The sequence below is a fragment of the Nanorana parkeri genome, unplaced genomic scaffold (genome assembly GCF_000935625.1).
Source record: "Nanorana parkeri isolate BGI_ZX_2015 unplaced genomic scaffold, ASM93562v1 scaffold535, whole genome shotgun sequence".
NCBI lineage: Eukaryota > Metazoa > Chordata > Amphibia > Anura > Dicroglossidae > Nanorana > Nanorana parkeri.
In genome coordinates this window covers 359,144-378,441 of record NW_017306803.1, presented here as the reverse complement: position 1 = coordinate 378,441, position 19,298 = coordinate 359,144, and the positions used below count along the sequence as shown (strand labels likewise).

General features: G+C 37.2%; 1 protein-coding gene across 2 annotated transcripts in view; it reads left to right on the top strand.

Annotated features, from left to right (window-relative positions):
• The window catches only part of LOC108791224 (regulator of G-protein signaling 6), a 267,130-nt gene extending 248,235 nt beyond the window's left edge, over window positions 1-18,895 (top strand). The window contains exons 17-18 of one of the 2 annotated variants that reach the window (XM_018561639.1): window positions 8,798-8,851; window positions 18,403-18,895. In XM_018561639.1, the coding sequence (XP_018417141.1) occupies window positions 8,798-8,851; window positions 18,403-18,453 (105 nt within the window). In that variant the 3' untranslated portion in view covers window positions 18,454-18,895. The remainder of the gene's footprint in view (window positions 1-8,797; window positions 8,852-18,402) is intronic. The other variant, XM_018561640.1, reaches the window with a different exon arrangement.
• The last annotated feature ends 403 nt before the right edge of the window (window positions 18,896-19,298 follow it).

The following is a 19,298-nucleotide window of genomic DNA, read 5'->3' as shown; positions in this document are numbered from 1 at the left end:
AAAATTCACTCTACAAAGAATACCCAGCCACAAGCAAGGACAATTAAAGAACATAATTTTTGCTTGCACATGATTGGACGTTTAAAGTCAGCACAATCACGTCACATTCATTAAGCCAAATTAAAATAATCTTGCAAAATGAAAGTTGACTTTGCTAAGTGAACTGACCCCCACATCCATGCACCTACTGATTGCATATTGATATACATCTTTAACTTTTAAAGAGGAATGTAAAAGGTTAACCCCTGTTTTGGTATAGGGGCTCAAATAAAACAAATATGTTTATCTGATCCTCTTTCCCACCTGGCTGCTAGCCCTGGGCTCCAGCGGTCTAAGCCCTTATGATGTCATTACGTATAATGCAGTCCATTCACCTGCATAAGATTTGAGGACGATGAGCTCTCACCACTGCAGGCCTGAGGGTCAGCTGAGCGTATCTTTTACCCAAAACAAAAGAAAACGTTTACGCTTCGATATATTTTAACAGTGTTGTTATTGTTTTTGCAATTTCAATGGTTAACAATTTATATCCTTGGAGTTCTTCTTTAAAGTAGGTAAAACACATCAGTTATTTCATTACAGAAATTAAACCATTGCAACAACAATAACAGCACTGTTAAAATATATCCAAGTCCAAACCTTTTCTTTTATTTTGGGTAAAACAGGCAATGGTTAAATCCCTGTCAGTTTTTTGTTGTTTTATGCCAACTCTATTTGGGAAGATTGGTCTTCACATCCTGTCTTGTGTGAGAACACAACAGGAAGTAAAATGAAATCTTTTCAAAGTTAGAGAAATATTATCTTCCTGTTCTGGTGACAACTCAATTTTTTTTTTTTTTATTTACCGGGAATGCCCTAAAAAAATATTCTTCCGTTTTGAACATTGCACAAATAGCAGCAGCAACCCGGTTGCTTTGGTATACTGGAAGTATGCCCATTAATTAATTGAACTGTGCCCAATTAATGGCTCAAAATATTGTATGAATTATGTAATCTTGTTTTTTTATCATTCTTCTTTTTAACATTCTCTACACTTCTTGAGTCTGTAGTTTTAAATTTAAATAACAAAAATGTCTAATTCAAATTCTATTGCTGTATCGTTTTTGTGTGTATATGCCATTCTTTCTGCTAACTAATTTTTTTCTTCAAGTTATTTGCATACTTTAAATTATATGCACTACGTTATAATTGCACTTGTGTCACAACACGTTATTTTTATTTTTTTTCTGTTATGTAATTGCCCAATGCAATGAATATTGCATTTTGAGTCATCTTTAAACTCCTTTTTTTATTTTCTTTCATGTATTTTACACGTGCTAGCATGTAAATTGGACAGAAGTCTTTAAACATTTTTACAGAACATTACAAAAAATGATATCCCTATTCTCATATGATGGTGATTTTTTTTTATACATAATGTTTCTGTTAGGCTAAGCAGTATGCAATTCTCTCACATAATATTGTATTACTTTTGGTAAAACAAATCAAATTGAAATTTTTGTCAGAATCTGCTGTGCTCACTATTATTCCTGTTGAGTCCAAGTTACAAAAAAGGGCTGATGTATCAGTTGGTCAGTATTAAGAACCATTAGTACCATCCAATAAATATCATTCATAATCAGCTGGGCAACTTAAGCTTAGATCTAATTGATGACCATGAGGCAACAATTAAAATGATTTAAAGTCTAGTTACAGCTGAAATGTTTTTTTGTTTTTTTTGGATAAACCAGAGAAGAGTTGGAGCCTGTGTCCAGTTTATATTTGTTATTAAAGATTGTCTCCCTATTGAGGAGATTTCCCCTCATTTCCTGTCAGGCCAGAAAACCTCTCCAACAAGGACATAGACAATAAATATACGTAACATTTTTCTCCACCACACCTTGTATCTGTAGTGGTGTAAGAGTCACTAGTATCATTATGGGTTCTCCTACCTTTTCTGAGGTTGCTTGTCCTGTTTCCAAAACCAACATCACTGACAACTTCTAGCAATTATCAGGCTTGAGTCTCTAGGGTCCTTTAACAATTTAGTGCTGAGCACAAACTCAGGAGAGAAGATTTAGGGATGCAAGATACCCAAAAGCAAAAAAATGGAGGACAGTTCATACTGAAATAGTAGCAGCAACACGTCCTATGAGAGCAACCTCCATTAGACAGATAGGCAGCCAAATAAATGGATGACTGTGTAAGAACAGTCATAGTCTTTCTCATGTACCAACTGGCTTCTGTCCCCCATTAAGATACCTGGGTCTGTGGGTGATGAATCCTTCCTACAATGTCTAAACTGCAGCTTCTCTCCAGCTTCCCTGGTAAAGTCTTTGTTAAGAAGATCCCTTATCCAGCTTTCTTCAGGTGTCTACTCCAGCTGTAGCTTAGTATACAGGGCTCCAGCTCATGGGAAATGCTGAGACCAGGCGCTGACAGCAGATCCGCACACAAACCTTCTGCAGGGAGAAGCCCCAGGGAAGAGAGCTCTGGAAAGATGCTCCCAAACATTTATCTCCCCAGCTATACCTCTGAAACAGCACCTCAGGGATTGGTTGGGTCAGATAAATATTCATAACCTGGCGTTAATCCTCCCACACCACTGGAGCCCCCTCCAAGCAACAGGTGGAAGCAATCAACCTACCAGGCTTAGGAAAGACCTGCAGAACACAGAAATATAGATGTCCAGGCTAGTTGCAGGCCAGCAGTAAGCAGAAACACAGTAATTTTTTACCTGCCTAAAGCAGTGTAAAATCCACAAATTTTTTTTTTAAACTTCCTTAATATTATTCGAAGGTAGTGGGAACCATGCTGTGTCTGTTCCTATCGTTGCATTATATAAAACACAGGAAGGAAAACTCTGGGTCAAACTTTTCCCACTTTATAGCTACTCAGCCATGGCATGCTAACGCGGAAGAAGTAACACCAACAGGGTTCAATATTTGGGACTCTTCCACATGGCCCCCATAAGGAAATTATTTCCTTTATTTCCAGAAAGACCTTTTTTTTTCTGAACTCATGTATAAGTTATGTTTTATGTAGTGCTTAGATGATAATTGCTATGGGGAAGTTTTCTTTAATACTCATGTACTGATACATCAGCCCCTATAACAGACTCATATGTGGCAGTATGTAAAAAAATGTTTGCAGTGGTAATACGGTGATCAAGTGCCCAGATTCTGACTGAAATATATAGCTTCTCTGATGTAAAATGATAAAAGTGGGCAGTAACCTTGAAACAAAATCTTTTGGTCATTAGTACAAAGACATCTTTTGTAAGGGACTTTAGGTTGAATGGAGGAACATGCACATGGAAAGGGCAGGGACTGTATAAAACAGAATTCTCAGTGCTGCCCACCAGCAAAAGTGGCCTAATTAATTAAGTGCCTTTCACTTAAAGCTGAAGTTTATTCTGCTAATATTTTGCCCTCCCTGGTTCCTCCTCTCATCAATATGCTAAATACATTTTTAAAAGAAGACTTTTTCTGTTTTCATTATATACCTTATTTTAGAGCCAGTGACATCATCACTGAGTCTCTGAGCCTCTCTTTGCAATGCAGGCAGATTATGGATGGTGGGGGGCAGGGTAATGTACATATCTTACTAAAAACATCACATGAAACTGTCTCAGTACTCCTCTCAAGAGCCATCAGTAATGCAATAATTGGGCAGAATGCAAGCAGTGGACTGTTTCTTGGGAGGAGTTATGTAACTCTAGATAAATTAATATAGGGATAAGGGTGAGGAGTGCTGGACTGCTTAGTATGCTATTTTTGTGGTAGATACTATGTGGAGGTTGGAATGCAGCTCAACTATTCCTAGGACTCCTAGGATTCCTAGGTGGTCCTCATGGCAACATGGAGGAAAGATAGAGAATAGAAGCACCATTCCATGGGTAGAAGTCCAGAATAAAATTTTATTTGTAGTCAATAAGACAAGCCAACGCGTTTTGGGGGTTTGCAAGGGTCCCCTTTTTTAAGGGTAGGAGAAAACAGAAGATTGGATTCTGTATTGGGCTGAAATGTCAGAAAGGTGAATAATTAATATAGAGCTATTATTAAAACCTGTTCCAGCTCAAGTTCAGCAACCAGAACTCGAGCTGGAACAAATGTTGTTAATAGTCTTGCAGCCCATGAAACATGTTGACCTGACTTGTCTTATTGATTACAAATACAATTTCATTCTAGACTTCCCCAGTGGAGTTGCACTTCTAATCTCCACCCTTTCTTAATGGGTAGAGGTCAGTCTGGAATCGAGAGGTCCTAGGCAGAATCCATTTGCATTCAGACTGCCCTAGGTAATGCCCACATTGTTGCTGACCCTCCATAATGGAAATGCAAGGGGTGGGCCAAGGAGAGTCAAGTGAGGAGGAAAATGCTACGTGATACTGGATGTCCTCCAGCCAGGAAATGGGGTGGGTACTGTCTGACTTGCTGCAGCTTGAAATTCAAACTGTGAGAAGCTTGCACTGGGCAATTAAATCAGAGTAAGCAATTTCAGTACTCTGTAGAGAAGCCTGTCCAATTGTGCAAGACTGAAGGTAAGGCTGAAGATCAACTTTAAAAATCAAAAATATTTTTTTAACATATGTGGACTCCACTTTTAAATTGCATCACATAATCTTACTGTAATCCTAATTAGGTGTAATATACCAACACTGGTATATCCTGGGTGGAATAATGGATTTTTTTTGTGCTTGATAGCCTGTTATTTACAGAATAGGAATAGTTTAACAGAGTTTGATGATTTTTGAAAATTGCTTCACATACATATTTTGGGAAAAGTGTATGAATGCACCTATTGCCACTTGCAGATATGAAGATATTTTGGAATGTTCCAACTTAAGAGCCATATAACCGTCTAAGGCATTTTTTTCTGAATTTGTATTCAGAGATTTTGTTTACATCACGAAAGTAAGTACTGTGTAGTGATGCCCCATTTTATAAAGGAAGACACTTGGTCAGAATAGGTGCAGTTCAGAGGAAAATGGACTTTAAAGACCAATTCACTGCTAGATTTCTGACATTTTCTTCCTTCAATACTTTGTATTGGTATGAGTCCTTTTGTATAATAATTAGTAAACTAAAGTTGGTGATAAAGTAATGGGTGTGTAGTGGGGGCTTGTGGTTTAAGTATTAATACTTTAAATTCTGCATTAGCCTGTGTTCAAATAGTAATCCATTAAAAATGGGATTACCCTCTTTTATTGCTGCCACGCATAATAGGATAGAGGGGCTCAACCTAACGTAGCCCTCTTTTAAACAATAGTGGACATTGATCTCATTCTTTCTGCATCATTTGGTGGACCTGGGTCAAACCATTTCAATATTGTAGATGTCATATGAATCCATTGTATTTGATGTCTACTATTCAATACAAAATTTCAGTTGCAGGTAGTGTTGCAAGTTAAATCTTTAATTGTGTTCTGTGTATGGAATGATTTTAAACTTTTCCAGCAAAAAGTATGGAACATGGAAGCTATGATGTTTATTTACTAAAGGAGTAGAGCATGTCCACTTTCAAAGTGAATATTCACTTGTTTTAGTAAATGAGGTGAAACAAAGTGAACATTCACTTAGCAAAGAATACCCATTCGTGTGCAAGGGACATTTAAAAAAAAAAAAAACAACAGGATTTTTGTTTGCATTTAATGATTGAATGATTGAAGCCAGTACATCTTCACCTCATTCACTAAGCTAAATTAATTTTCCATTTGCAAAGGAAATGTTGTACTTAGATTAGAGAAGGAGTTGAAGTTGTGCTGGCTTCAATCATCCAATCATGTGCCATCACAAATCCTGTTTTTTACATTTTCCTTGCTCATGATTGGGTATTCCTTAAAGCAAATTTCCACTTTGTTTCTCCTCATTACTTTGTAAGGTGAAATCAGCTTTAAAAGTGAGTAGCCTCTATTCCTGCAGTAACAAGGGCCACTGCCTGATTTTGTTAAGGAAAGTAAAGAGTTTATGGGGGTGATTTACTAACCTAAACACACGCACGCACTAGGTACGTGTGATTCTTACACAGCAAAACTTATTTATCAACCAAAAAGTCTCTAAAAGCATATTTCCAGTAATGCCATATATGGAAAAATCATGCACACGATGCATATATAATGCTGCTTCACAGTTTAGACAAAAATGGTTAGCTCATGCATTTACATTCCTGCATTCATCAACGCAAGCAACACAACATAGAGCTAATTTACACAACATCACCTTGCAAATTCATGCAGGGCTTTGCACAACACACCTGCTGGGTGTGTACACACTACAAAGGTGTTTAGATTCCACCCATAGATCATGCTGGGAGGGAACACACTACAGAGGTGTATACATGTTCGTGGTGTGTTTATAAGGTTAGTAAATCAACCCCTATGTGTTTGAAAATGATGGCATATTGTTCGATCATCTTCACCATTATTCCTGGTTAATTGTACCTTGGTTATAGTTGGTGTATCTGTGGAACTCTGTTTTGTACATCTGCAGGAGTCAGCCTGTGGCTTAAACAAATTCTAGACATGCAAGGCATGCTGGCTTTTGTAGTTGAACAATGCCCAGGAAGCATAGGTTGTATAATGTTTATGTGAGGGTTGAAATAACAGGTCTAACAAAGATTTCCTTGGTGTCAGATGAAGAATTTACAGTTTTAGTCATGTAAAATGGATTATGCAGCTATACCTAACCATTCGTTAGCTTTGTCTTATAGCTAAGCATTACTGCATTAATCTTACCTGCTTTCAGCAATATCAGCAAATAAAAAACTGTGCCAGTCTGTGTGCATGTTTGTCAGCTGCTTGGATGTTAATTGTATTAGCTTCCATTCATAATGTTTGGTAAACCTGTGGCTGCCTTGCTGTGGTCCTCTTTGACTCATGCATAGTGATAGTGTGCACAATTTGCTCATACTAAGTTATATAGTCTATTGTGCAACACACGCTTTTATGTAAATAAAACTTCTGGAACTTAGCAGATTACTTTTTTTTTAATATTCACAATGTTTTCCGTATCATATATGGAGTTTTGGCATAAATAATGTACATCTAGTATAGAAATAAAAAATATGCCAACCCCAACTTAAAACAATGACATGGAAATACATACTAGTGGTTAACATACATAAAATGTTGTTACTTCCAATGCAAGTTACATTCTTAACTGCAAATATTGCTAAAGTAGTAAATATAATACTGTTCAATATTTAAAATGTGTTAAAATAACAACATTAAAATAAGAATTATCATTTGGAATAACAATCCAAGAATGAATGTTTATAATAAAAATGGTGCAATCATGTGTTCCTATGTTTAAGATTAATGTTATAACCCTTTTAAAAGGCACTTATAAATGATTAATTATTAATAATTATAAAGACAATGCATCTTCAAATATTATTATCCCAATATTCTTGTGATATCCCATTGTTTCACATAGGGGCTGCCTTACTTACTTTACCATGACTTCATTTACTTTGTTACTGAGAGATTGGAAGCTGAACTACCAACAGATAGAAAAAACACAAATAAATGCAGTTCTATATTCATTAATACATTACTATGTTTATTATTTGAATGCAAGCAGTGTAAGTACCTGAATCTGACCTGATATCAGTCTCCTGCACTCCTTGTACAGGAGAGCGCAAAGTGGAAAAGAAAAAGCACATGGAACATGCTGATACGAGGAGGAAGCAAAGTGACAGAGAGATGATCTCATTACTGTACTGTCTGTGAAGGTTCTCATTCATCCAGGTCATGGTATATCTGTAAAAAAATAAGTCAAGGCCTGTTGCCTTGAGTTATTTTTTTACAGATATCATTACTGTACTGCCTTACTTACTTCACTGTCCTTACTTCACTGTCCAGTCAGAGAGCTGAGAGTGGGACCATAATGGAATGGGCTCAGAGGAAGTGGTTTAAATTATATTAGCCATCATTGGCCTGGGAAGACTCAGGACATCTAGTAAATTAGTAAAAAAAAAAATAAGTAAAATTTCCAGTTCAGCTATGTTGGCTTAGATTGTTCACTTCTGCCTTCCCCAAACACTTCACCCTTTTGTGAATAGCCCTGTTAGTGTATTTGCGCTTTTTCAAAATATGTATTAACTTTCTAGCTGTTTGGAGCAGCGCTATACATAGGACATTACAGGCAGCTTCTAGTGTTAACAATAGATGGCAGTAAGCAAATGCGGGCCAAACTAAGGAGCATTTTATTTTAAATGCGTTAACATATATTGCCTTGAGATCTTTAACCCTTTGTTAGGATAAACAGTCCTGTTCATCTAGTTTACAAGTGATAATTACATCTGCCAGCACAATGCAGCTAGGGTTAACTATGGCAATCAAAACTAACCCTAGCCCCTTTAAACAGTGAGAACTAAGCAGGGTTTTTCAGCCCTGGAGTTTTCAGAAAATAGCAAGTTAGCTGATAAAAGTTATGATATGTGAATGGGAAGATGTAACAAATATGAGGTAGGTGTTCTCCAAATATGGCTGTGAATACAGTTGTAATGTACAAATGCATTTAGAGACATTAAATTAAAATTAACAAGACATACAGTAACTTTACCAAAATTACAATGGAGGGATACATTAAAAGCCAGATATATCCGTTAATTTTCTAAAATAAATAAAACAAATCATGACATTCCTGCTTTGGCTATTGCAGCAAAGAACATTTAACGCTACAGTTCAAAATTTGCATCTCACTTTTTTTTTTTTGCTTTCCTAACATTGTTAGCATAGTAAGCGCACACTTCTGAAGGTTGAAGGCTTTTTCTCCTGTATTTTTTCTTTCCCAAACCCTTTCTGTTTTTTAAGACTGAGAATGAGCAAGGGCGTAGAACCTCCCTAGAAAAGTTCACTCGCAGTGTGGTAAGTCTTGGAGGGGTCATCTTTTCATTTCTTGCACACTTAAGCTGTTAAATAAATTTAAAAAAGAAAATATGAGTACGTGTTGTTGCTTGCAATTGTGTGATTCTATATGTGATTACACTTTCATTTATATTGCCTTTTTTGTCAGAATGTTTTATGTTATCTCTGTTTACCTAAGTTTGCTTTTCTAGAAAACTACTAAATACTATTCAATAGTTAACACAAACATAATCTTAAAATATATGTATATATTCACATAAAACTTTATATATCGAATATTGGATTATGTGCACTTTAAGGAAAATAAAATTTTGTTATATCTGTATGAGATTATGATGGTTTTCTAAATCCATTTGTGAGAGGTATTTTGGTAGTGTGGATGCATATTTTGACAATGACACTATTGATATCTGAGGGAAATTAGTTTCTTACCTGACAAAAAAAAAAAGCCAAAGGGACAACTTTGCAAGCACAATAAAAGTCATTAATGTAATACATGAATCATTAGCAAGAGTGGCTGGTTATCTGGATTGGTGAAATACTTTTAATTGCTTCATCCACTATTTACTATTTTATTCATAGCCTTATATTAAGTGTCTATTACTAAGAAAAGACATCTCATTTAAAATATGTAATCTGTCTGATTTACTAAAGAATTTACGAATGCTCATACAATAACATGCGTGAAGTTTCACTTCCATTACCCAATCATGCGAACAGAAAATCCCTGTTTACTTATTTCAGCTGTACATGATTGAATCATTGAAGTAAATATTCTTACAATTTATTGTGTGAACATTTTCAAATCCTTTTGTAAATCAGCCTCTTTGTGTCATCAGCAGTAGATGTGGCCCTCTTCAAGAGACAATTATAAAACCAAAAAAAAAGGACTGTCAGCAACCAATTAGTGATTTAGAACAGGCTGGTTGGTGCTGTTAACCAACTGTCAGATGAATTTCCTTGAACGCAAATTAAATTAAAGCTGAGAAGCAGCCCTTCAGTAGGCATGTACCAGACACGTATCAGAATAACACAAAGGATGTTGATTGAAAGCATGGAGCAGACTTTGAATTTGGTACTTATATGAAGATAGATGGCTATACAGGTCAATTGATCTGCTGAAGATATGCATCTTGAAAGACCTAGAACCAGCACGTGGGGCACACAAAGATACAGTACTGTACAAGACTTTGACCAAGCACCGAAGGCCCTGCACAATTTTACTGTTCAGCTAGAGCTGATTGGTTTTCTTCAAGCTGTGTAATAACACTTTTTGTCTGAGCCACTTTGTTAAAAGCAACATTGTGAATTCTACAGTGTCAGAAGTCACATTTATATGGTAATATTTAAACAGGCCAGTATACCTTTTACCAAGATTTAAAAGCAATCATCTCGGCATGGAGGCACATATAAGGATTATAGTAAGCACCTGACCATGTCCTGTATTCACATGCATGGTTTCCAAACAGTGGTACTTGAAGACGAACGCCACCCAACCCAAGGGAAACTAAAGGTCACCAGCTACAAATACTGTAGCTACTAACTTTTAAAAACACATACCAGTCCATGAAGTCCAGCACTGTCTTGCAACTGATTCTTTGCAGGCTCTTCTGTTCTTCCATGCCACTATCTTATATTCAGAAGCCGGCTATCACTTCCTGATGACCCATAGCCAGCCCCCATTGTGCATGCACAAGAGTGCAGGTATACAAACCTCCTGGGATGTGTGACGTGTATCCCAGGAGACTACAGACAGCGGCAGCCTGAAGGTACATCACCTCACCTAGGCAATGAATGAGGAAGTGGGAGCAAGTACCTGCAGAAAAAGGTCCTAAAAACAAAATTCTTGTAAATGTGGGAGGGAGAACAGGGAGAAGGGAGGATTAGAATGAAGCCATGATTACATTTTAAATGAAAGTCCACTTTAAGTCTGGTTCCTTCTTTCCTAAGATACAGAATTTTTTCTTTAAAAATCATTTTCAAAATTCAATTCTTATGGTAAGAATATATTTTTATAGTGAACCAAACTAACTTGCGCTAATGGAAATAGTAAAACTAAATTAAGATGGATTAAAATTTAAAATTAATATTAATATGACCCCGGAGCTAAAATTTCTAAAACCAAAAAGGAAAAAAGCTGCTGAACTCAGGCTAAAAGCCCACAGAATAATGGTGTAACGAAGTGTACAGCGCTAAATGCCCTTCAGGAAATTAGATAACGGTAGGGATCAGATGATATCACCTCCGTGTCAAGCAATCGTGAAAAAGTGTATATATAATAAATATTTGTGTAAAAACTTATAGTACGTTATAAAATGTGTCAACAGGTGTCATAAAAAGCGTGTCATACATGAACCTTATTAAATAAATAAACAAAAATCTTCAAAGAACATGTGTCATATATGTGAAAAAAATATTAAATAAATAAATAAACATGTGTCATATATGTGAAAAATAAAAATATCACAATATAAAACAATCTGTGTTTTCTTTCGAAAATAAGTAGAAATATGCACTTATAATATAAAAAATGCACCCAAAGTTCTTAAAGCTCTCCGATCTTCAAAACAAAAAAGCCCAGAAGAATGAGAATACAAATCAAAATCAAAAGAAATGCCCAATATTGTGAAGTGTCCAACTAAAAAACGATAGAAGAAAAAAGCAGGCAGGTCCCCTATAGGGAATGCACTCACCAGATCCCTGATGGTCGAAAGCCTTTATTCTTATCCAATGGAGGCCTCCATTGGATAAGAATAAAGGCTTTCGACCATCAGGGATCTGGTGAGTGCATTCCCTATAGGGGACCTGCCTGCTTTTTTCTTCTATCGTTTTTTAGTTGGACACTTCACAATATTGGGCATTTCTTTTGATTTTGATTTGTATTCTCATTCTTCTGGGCTTTTTTGTTTTGAAGATCGGAGAGCTTTAAGAACTTTGGGTGCATTTTTTATATTCTAAGTGCATATTTCTACTTATTTTCGAACCTTTATTTAATAAGGTTCATGTATGACACGCTTTTTATGACACCTGTTGACACATTTTATAACGTACTATAAGTTTTTACACAAATATTTATTATATATACACTTTTTCACGATTGCTTGACACGGAGGTGACATCATCTGATCCCTACCGTTATCTAATTTCCTGAAGGGCATTTAGCGCTGTACACTTCGTTACACCAATATATTTTTATAACCTACCTTTATTTTTTTGTTCTTAATTTCCCTCAGAGAGGATTGACGCCAATATAAAAGTAGGAAAAACAGCAAATTCTTATTCTAGTCTTTATGAACAGTGTTTTTAGTGGTCCCTCCAACAAACACACACTCTCACACAAATAAAGTAACCCTCAGCAGAAACACACATATTCACAACCATACAGTGATCCCTTTGAATCATATTTTACCTGTAAAGTTGACACATTTAGATGCTTAAAGAAGAACTCCAGGCAAATAAAATCTTAACCCTTGCAGTGGGGCTAACCTGCACTGCAAGGGTTAGGTGCTCATTTTGTCTAGGTAGCTAAAATAACAGAGTTATAATCACCTGGCCAACCTCGCTCCCCCTCCGCTCCAGCGGTCTATGGTCCAGTGAGTCAGCACGCCCTATACAGTGTATTGGAGGGAGGAAACAGTTTGAGGGAGCCCGTTTGGGAGCCAGCTGGGATCATGGTTCAGGTGGGTATAACTCTGGTATTTTAGCTCCCTAGACAAATGGGCACTTGACCCTTGCAGTGTGGGGGTAGGCAGAAGCTGTCTCCCAGTTCTATTTCTTTACCATTAAATAAGTTCTCTTTTCTGTTGCCTTAACCTTATTTTTCTTTATATTTAGCTGAAGTCCCATCTTTTCACTTTGTTCTTGAACTTTCTTTATAAAACTCTTGAAGACCTTTACATTTTCAGCTAGTGTTGTAGTCATCAGCTTTTTAAAGATTGTTGATGCTTCTTTCATCAATCCTAAACCTCTGCCTCTAACCTTGCTTCTCCCATCCTATGTTCAGCATATACGTTAAATAAGTATGGTGAGTGTACTCCGCCTTGTTTAACAGCTTTGCCGATCTGGAACCAGTCTGTGGCTTCTTTTTCAATGCAGAGGTTCCTCATAAGAACAATGAGATGTTAAGGTATACCCATTGTGCTGAGAACATTCCATAATTTCACACAGATGACACAGTTGAAGACTGCTTTATCAGAGAAGGACATGTTGACTTTATTTGTGTACTCCCTGGCTTTTTCAGTATTCCAGCATGCATCTCCAAAAATGTATGTAGTTCCTCTGCCTTTTCTAAATCTGATCATTCTCTTGTTTATTTGTAAAGCAGTTTTATCAATTAACAAAAATAAGAGAACCCACAGCGGAGGAACACGCAGGTTGCAGAAGATAACAAAAGTGTGAAATAAAACATGACAGCAAAGTACAATGTACACACATACACACCACACACAACCAACCATCCCACTCCATAACTTACAATCAGCCCAGTAGCATAAGGGAACGGATAAGAAACAGAACAAGTAACAAATTCAACCATTGAAGGCCAAAGATCCCAGCCATGGACCCCAGATCTTATGGAATTTTTTTTCGGGCAAGCTCTAGTTTCATAAATCAATTTATATTTGGGAATCACGCCTTCCACTATATTAACAAAGGCGTGAAGTGGAGGAAGACGAGGCTTTTCCAATACAGTGATATGGCTTCACATGCATACAAACACCAAGGCTGAAGCAGAGAGCGTAACGCAGAGCATTCAATAAGCGGCTCCACAATACCTAGTAGCAGGATAGAGGGAAATAAGGGAAATGTGGTGCCCAATTTAGCCCTGATAATTCTCTTTAGTGGTTTTCCAAACTTGTTGGTATAAGTTTGTTAGGACTTTGATTTTTCTCCAGTTGCTTGCAATGATTCGAATTCAATGTCATCGATTCCTGTGGCCTTCCTTAGTGCCAGTTTGACTTAATCTTTGTTTACTAAAGGCTCTTCCGTGTAGCTGGTCTTGAGAAAAGTGTTTTGGTTATTGATGTCTTTTTTATAAAGGTTTTCTATTCCTTCCATCTTCAGTTGATCTCAGTTTCATTAGTATTGATTTCTTTAAACATACATACTGAAGGCTGATATTTATTTTTTATTTCACGGATATTCTAGATAACAAGTGATCCTTATTTTCTCACATCTTTATTGTCTTTACAAATTATGTTGTAACATTGGTCCTTATCCTTCCTGCCATCCCTCTGGAATTCACGTTCAGTCCTTTTACAAGATTTTATCTTTCTTGATTTTAGCTTCTATTCTTGTTTGTGCAATTTTCACTGTATCTTCTGTCACCTATTTGATTTCTTTGTCTTTATTTGTGTTTTTTCTCTAATTTCTCTGATTCTCTATGAATTATTTCTAACATCTGAAATCTGTTCTTTCTATCTTCTTATCTTATCTTAATAAAAGACAAAATTCTTGATATCTGTACTCTTGGAGCCTCTGCGATCCTCCAACAATGTCAGATTACTATACCATTAGGGGCTGCTCCTCACTGGGATTGGGGATGCCCATCACACATAAAAGCAAAAAACACAACACAGAGCACCACCTCTAAGTGTAATACTATTTATTCAATGTAATTTAAAAGTGATCAATGTACTCACAAAAAGTATGATACACAGTGCTTAAAATGTTCCCCTATGACTGCAGTAAATTTGCCTAAGAACGAAGCTGTGAGTGTTTGTCACATTGACATGCATACATTGATTAGCAAACACTTGCAGCTCTGGCTGGAGCTGTATGCCTTGCACTGACAGGGAGCTGTGCTTTCCTTGATAAGTTCCTGTCTTGATCAATCGTTATTTGCCATATTATGGAAACAGCTTAATCATGATTGGCTGGTTTTCCATCTTAATGTCCACTCAAACACTGTGCTAGCTGTGGCTCCGAAGAGGGAGGCATGGCCCCGGAAACGCGCCAGCCCATTAAACTGCCCCGATGCTGGCGACGTACACTGTACGTCGTCAGTCACGAAGGGGTTAAATTACATTGAATAAATAGTATTACACTTAGAGGTTGCGCTCTGTGTTTTGTTTTTTGCTTATCTTATCTTACTTTAAAGATAGTAGGTATGTTGTCCAGCATGTATCTTAAAAGACTAATAGTTTTCTTGTTCTTTTTCATTTTTTTTATTTGTAAAACTACTCCATCAAACAAAAAGTGTTTTTTGGGGGCCAGGGGTGGGGCTGTCTGTTTTACTGTTGGACAAATTTCACTTCCTTTTCAGACTTTTTATCCAGGTGGTAACTATCAATAGGACAGTAAGTAAGGGAACATTCTTCCAATGGGGACATAGTCAGACATAGGTTCTAATTCTTCCCCACTCTTTCCAGAATATAAGCAAAGATTGTGCACAGAGATGGGCTTTAAAGATTTTCTACTGTACTTACAAGTGAATGGACTTTGGCAACTTTTTTTTTGTATGTTGGGGCATATATCTACTGTTTACTAACAGATATATGCCAAAAAAATTTTGTTAGAATAAAATGCAAACACCAACAAACTCACCTGTGTCAGCGCCACTTGCTCCCGGCAGCAGAAGTCCCGCCTCCCGAATGCTGTGAAGAAGGAAGTGATGGCGGGCGCATGCGCAGTCCACATCATCAGAGGGGAGAGGAGGAGAGCAGTGGCGTCAAAAGGGGGGTGCGGCGGGTGCGACCCGCACCCGGGTGACACCATTGGAGGGGGTGACACTAAAATGACTGACAGTCATTTTGGTGTCATCCTCTCTAAAAAGTCTGGCACTCGGTCATGGACAAACTCTTTTTGGTCTATTGACCTTTTAAAAATTTGCTCCAAATATGTTATACTACACTTTCATCCAGTCTCTAAATGATTGTTATTAAAAAGAAAACAGTTGAAAGGAAAAAGTAATGGTTTAACCATTCTTTTTTTTTACTTATTAATTCTCCCTGGACTGTGGAACAGAAAAGCCAGTGCATGAGTAAAAAAAAGGATCTAGTCCACAATCAAACCCATTTGTGAATGCAAGAACTGTATGTGTTCTTTACATCCCCAGTCAGGATGAAATGGTTCACACTATGGAGATAGCAATTATGCTATTCGCCCCAACTCCACTTTTGATCCATTTAGTTATTTTGTTAAGCCCTAAGAATGCAAATGATTTAAATGAAAAAAATACTGAAAAGTTAAATACCTACAATTTCAGTAATTCCAGTGTAGTTTATAAACATTCCAACCAGCAGTTTACATTGCCTAGTTATAGTGGACTCTCTTTGTACATAATTGGTGGTAAAGTGAAATTGTAATGGTTTGGGGTCTATTTATACATTTTAAACTGAATATATATATATATATATATAGATCTATATTATATATATATATTAAAATATTAGAAATCAACATTTATTTCTAATAAAAATTTCCCAAAGCATTTTTTGTAGTGAAACATGCATAGCAGTAGTTATCTCTTTTCAGCCACTGCTGTTTCTCGTTGACAGCTGGCAAGCTGGCAGTGTGGAGGATAAGTCACTGTTCTGGGGATTCACTTCTATGTGCAAATCTCAGCATTAGCTACTAAGCTCTGTAAACAACAGGATTTCTACAGTAAAGGAGATAGAAGAAATATTTAAATGAGCCTAAAGTTCCACCTGCAAACTCAAAAGGATAATAGAAAATGTAAAAATGTAAGGATTTATATTTTCTTGGCAAAAAAAGAAGAAAATTCTAAAAATTATCTTTGTTTAGTATTTTTCTTAAAAAACAATGAATATATGTACAAAACAACTACATTCCCTTTAAGAACAGGTTCTCTTTAGCATATTAAGGTAAAAATGCCACTATACAGTATACTATGTTGTTATCGCAATTATAGTCCAAGTCTGTGTACATGAAAAAAATAGTGGGACTCCTAATGGGGTCTCCATTGTGATTGCTTGTAACTTTGTCTGTGTTTGTTTACACTAGGTAACATCTGATTTATTCCTAACTGGCAAGTGTTAATTTCAGCTCAAATGTGCTCTGGGAATAGAATCATTGTGTGATATTGTATGGGTGAAGGGACAGAGGAGTGTGCTACTACTGGGTAGAAATCAGGACAAGTTAGTAGTATTTGGGGATAGTTTAGACCAGTGGTTCTCAACCTGTGTCACCTTAGGACCCACATTTGTCCTTGGTTATTAAGTCGCGACCCAAGTCGCACTGCAATGGACCGCAAGGCATTAGGGTACCGCTCGTTCCGGTGCGGGCATACAAACTGTGGGTGGAAGGTGCATTTGAGGTACCATTCAAATGAATGGCGGTAGGAGCAATCGCGTGGTACAGTGCGTTCATCGCACAGCACTATGCAATTAACGAACTGTACTTGTGTGAATGGGCCCTCAAAAACACTGACATACATACACAATCTCACACACTCACAGATGGTCTCACACACACATACATACAACTATTTTCTTATTTTTTTTAAGGTCCACCCATTCTCCCTACCTTACGAGAATTGGAGTGGATCCTCAACCTGGGGTCCAATTACGGGCCGCTGTGTTGTGACGGAGCTCCATCTATATGTGCATTGTTTGCACAGCTCCTATGCGCAGGCTGTAGAGGTGCCAGGAGCCAGAATGTGATGTCACTCAGGTCCAGGCACCTTTATAGAGCACGTGAGGAAGCTGTAAGCAATGCACGTATGGATGGGGCTCCCTCGTGGCTATATCTCCATCCCACCTTAAGCTGACACTTGGCACCGGGCAGTATATTTTGAATAGTTGCTGGGCACAAGAACTGACAGTGCTGCTTTAGGGGGAGGAAGAGGAGCCTTTCACCTAGAAAAGTGGAAGGCATGCGACGACCCACTGAACACGGGGTCCGACGCACTTTTTGGGTCACAACCCTCCAGTTGAGAACCAAGGGTTTAGACGCTCATGTAGGAAGGGTAGGTGAATGCCGGTAAGGTAACTATGAGGAAATGTAATAAGCTACTCTTACTTTCTGTCAGACATTGACAAATACTGTGGAAAGTAGCACAGGATACTACATACAGAATTAATGTATATGTGTACAATTATACAAGTTTTATGTATGATGCTGTATTTCTTGACAAAATGCTTGTCTACTAAACTTTCTAAAGATTGCTAATTGCTGTGTTACTAGTGTTTTTGGTCTTCTTCATCTACAATGATTATCGAAGTTCATCAAGTGTATCATCTTCCTGGTCTACATTCCATTATTTCTAGTATTTGAGTACAAACAGATTGCTGTTTTGTCACCTGTAGAGTAAGAAGTATGACCTTTATTGCAAAAAATATCTTGGTTTGCATCAGGTAACTTTATTAAATGCAGCAAAAAAGTGCAAACTATAGTAACCCATAGCAACCAATTAACAATTATGTTGTTGTTGTTGTAGAAAATATGGTTGTAATGGATTCTGCACATTATCTTTATTTTTATAGTACCTTCTTTAAGGTACTATATATGTTCATCATTTTTTATTTTTGCCTTTTAATACAAATATCCAACAAGAACTTACAATTTCTTTTTTTCCTGTTTGTGTTCCACAGGGGAAGTCATTGACGTCTAAACGCCTCACCGGCCTCATGCAATCCTCCTGACAACCCAAGACAGAGGCGCTGGCACTAGGCACCTAACCCTCCAGGAAATGGTTTAGGCATGAAAATGGGTCACTGTGAAAGCAAAGAAACATATGAAGAAATGGGAATTTTCCATTCTAATTCAGATGTTGTTTGTCCCTCAGTTACATCAACAAATTCTGCTTGAGCAGCTTTCCAATGACCCTGAGTTGCCAAGTTTTTTTCTTTTTCATTTGTGTGTTTAGTTTGAGATTTGGTTTCCCCTCAACACAGTAAGAGGAGGGTCGGCAACAGATGAAATTTTAGACTAAATCAGCAATAAATGGAGACATGTCTGAGGTCGATGTGAAAATTTCCATCTCTGTTCTCCACAGCATCTCAGCTGCAGTGGATATTTTCACCACCAAGAAAACTACCTTTGCATCAGTTTAAAGAAAACACAAGAAACTGATTATTCTTAAAACATGAATGAGTCTGTTTCTCCTTTGTCCTGGACTGCGGGCATCTGACTTATTTTATGTGTGTGTCCCTGTCGAAGAGACTATTGAAAACATTTGCTCTGCATAGTCTTATCCTTCCAAGCGCATGATGCTGCTCCAAAGATAGCATTACCAGTCAAGGTTAAACACAAGGTTGTTGGAGAAAAAAAATGATAGCAAGTCATGTTGATTTCTCTTGAATTTTTTTATTTTTTCCTTTTTGCCACTGCATGCATTTCAAGTAAAATCTGCACATTCATTCACAGTATACGTCATTTTCTCTTCCCCGTAGCTCATCTGCGGTGATCAGACACAGGCTAGTATGCTTGTGACTGGGGTGGGGAGGGGTCTGAAGAAGACTCATACTTTATAAAGAATCATTCCAAC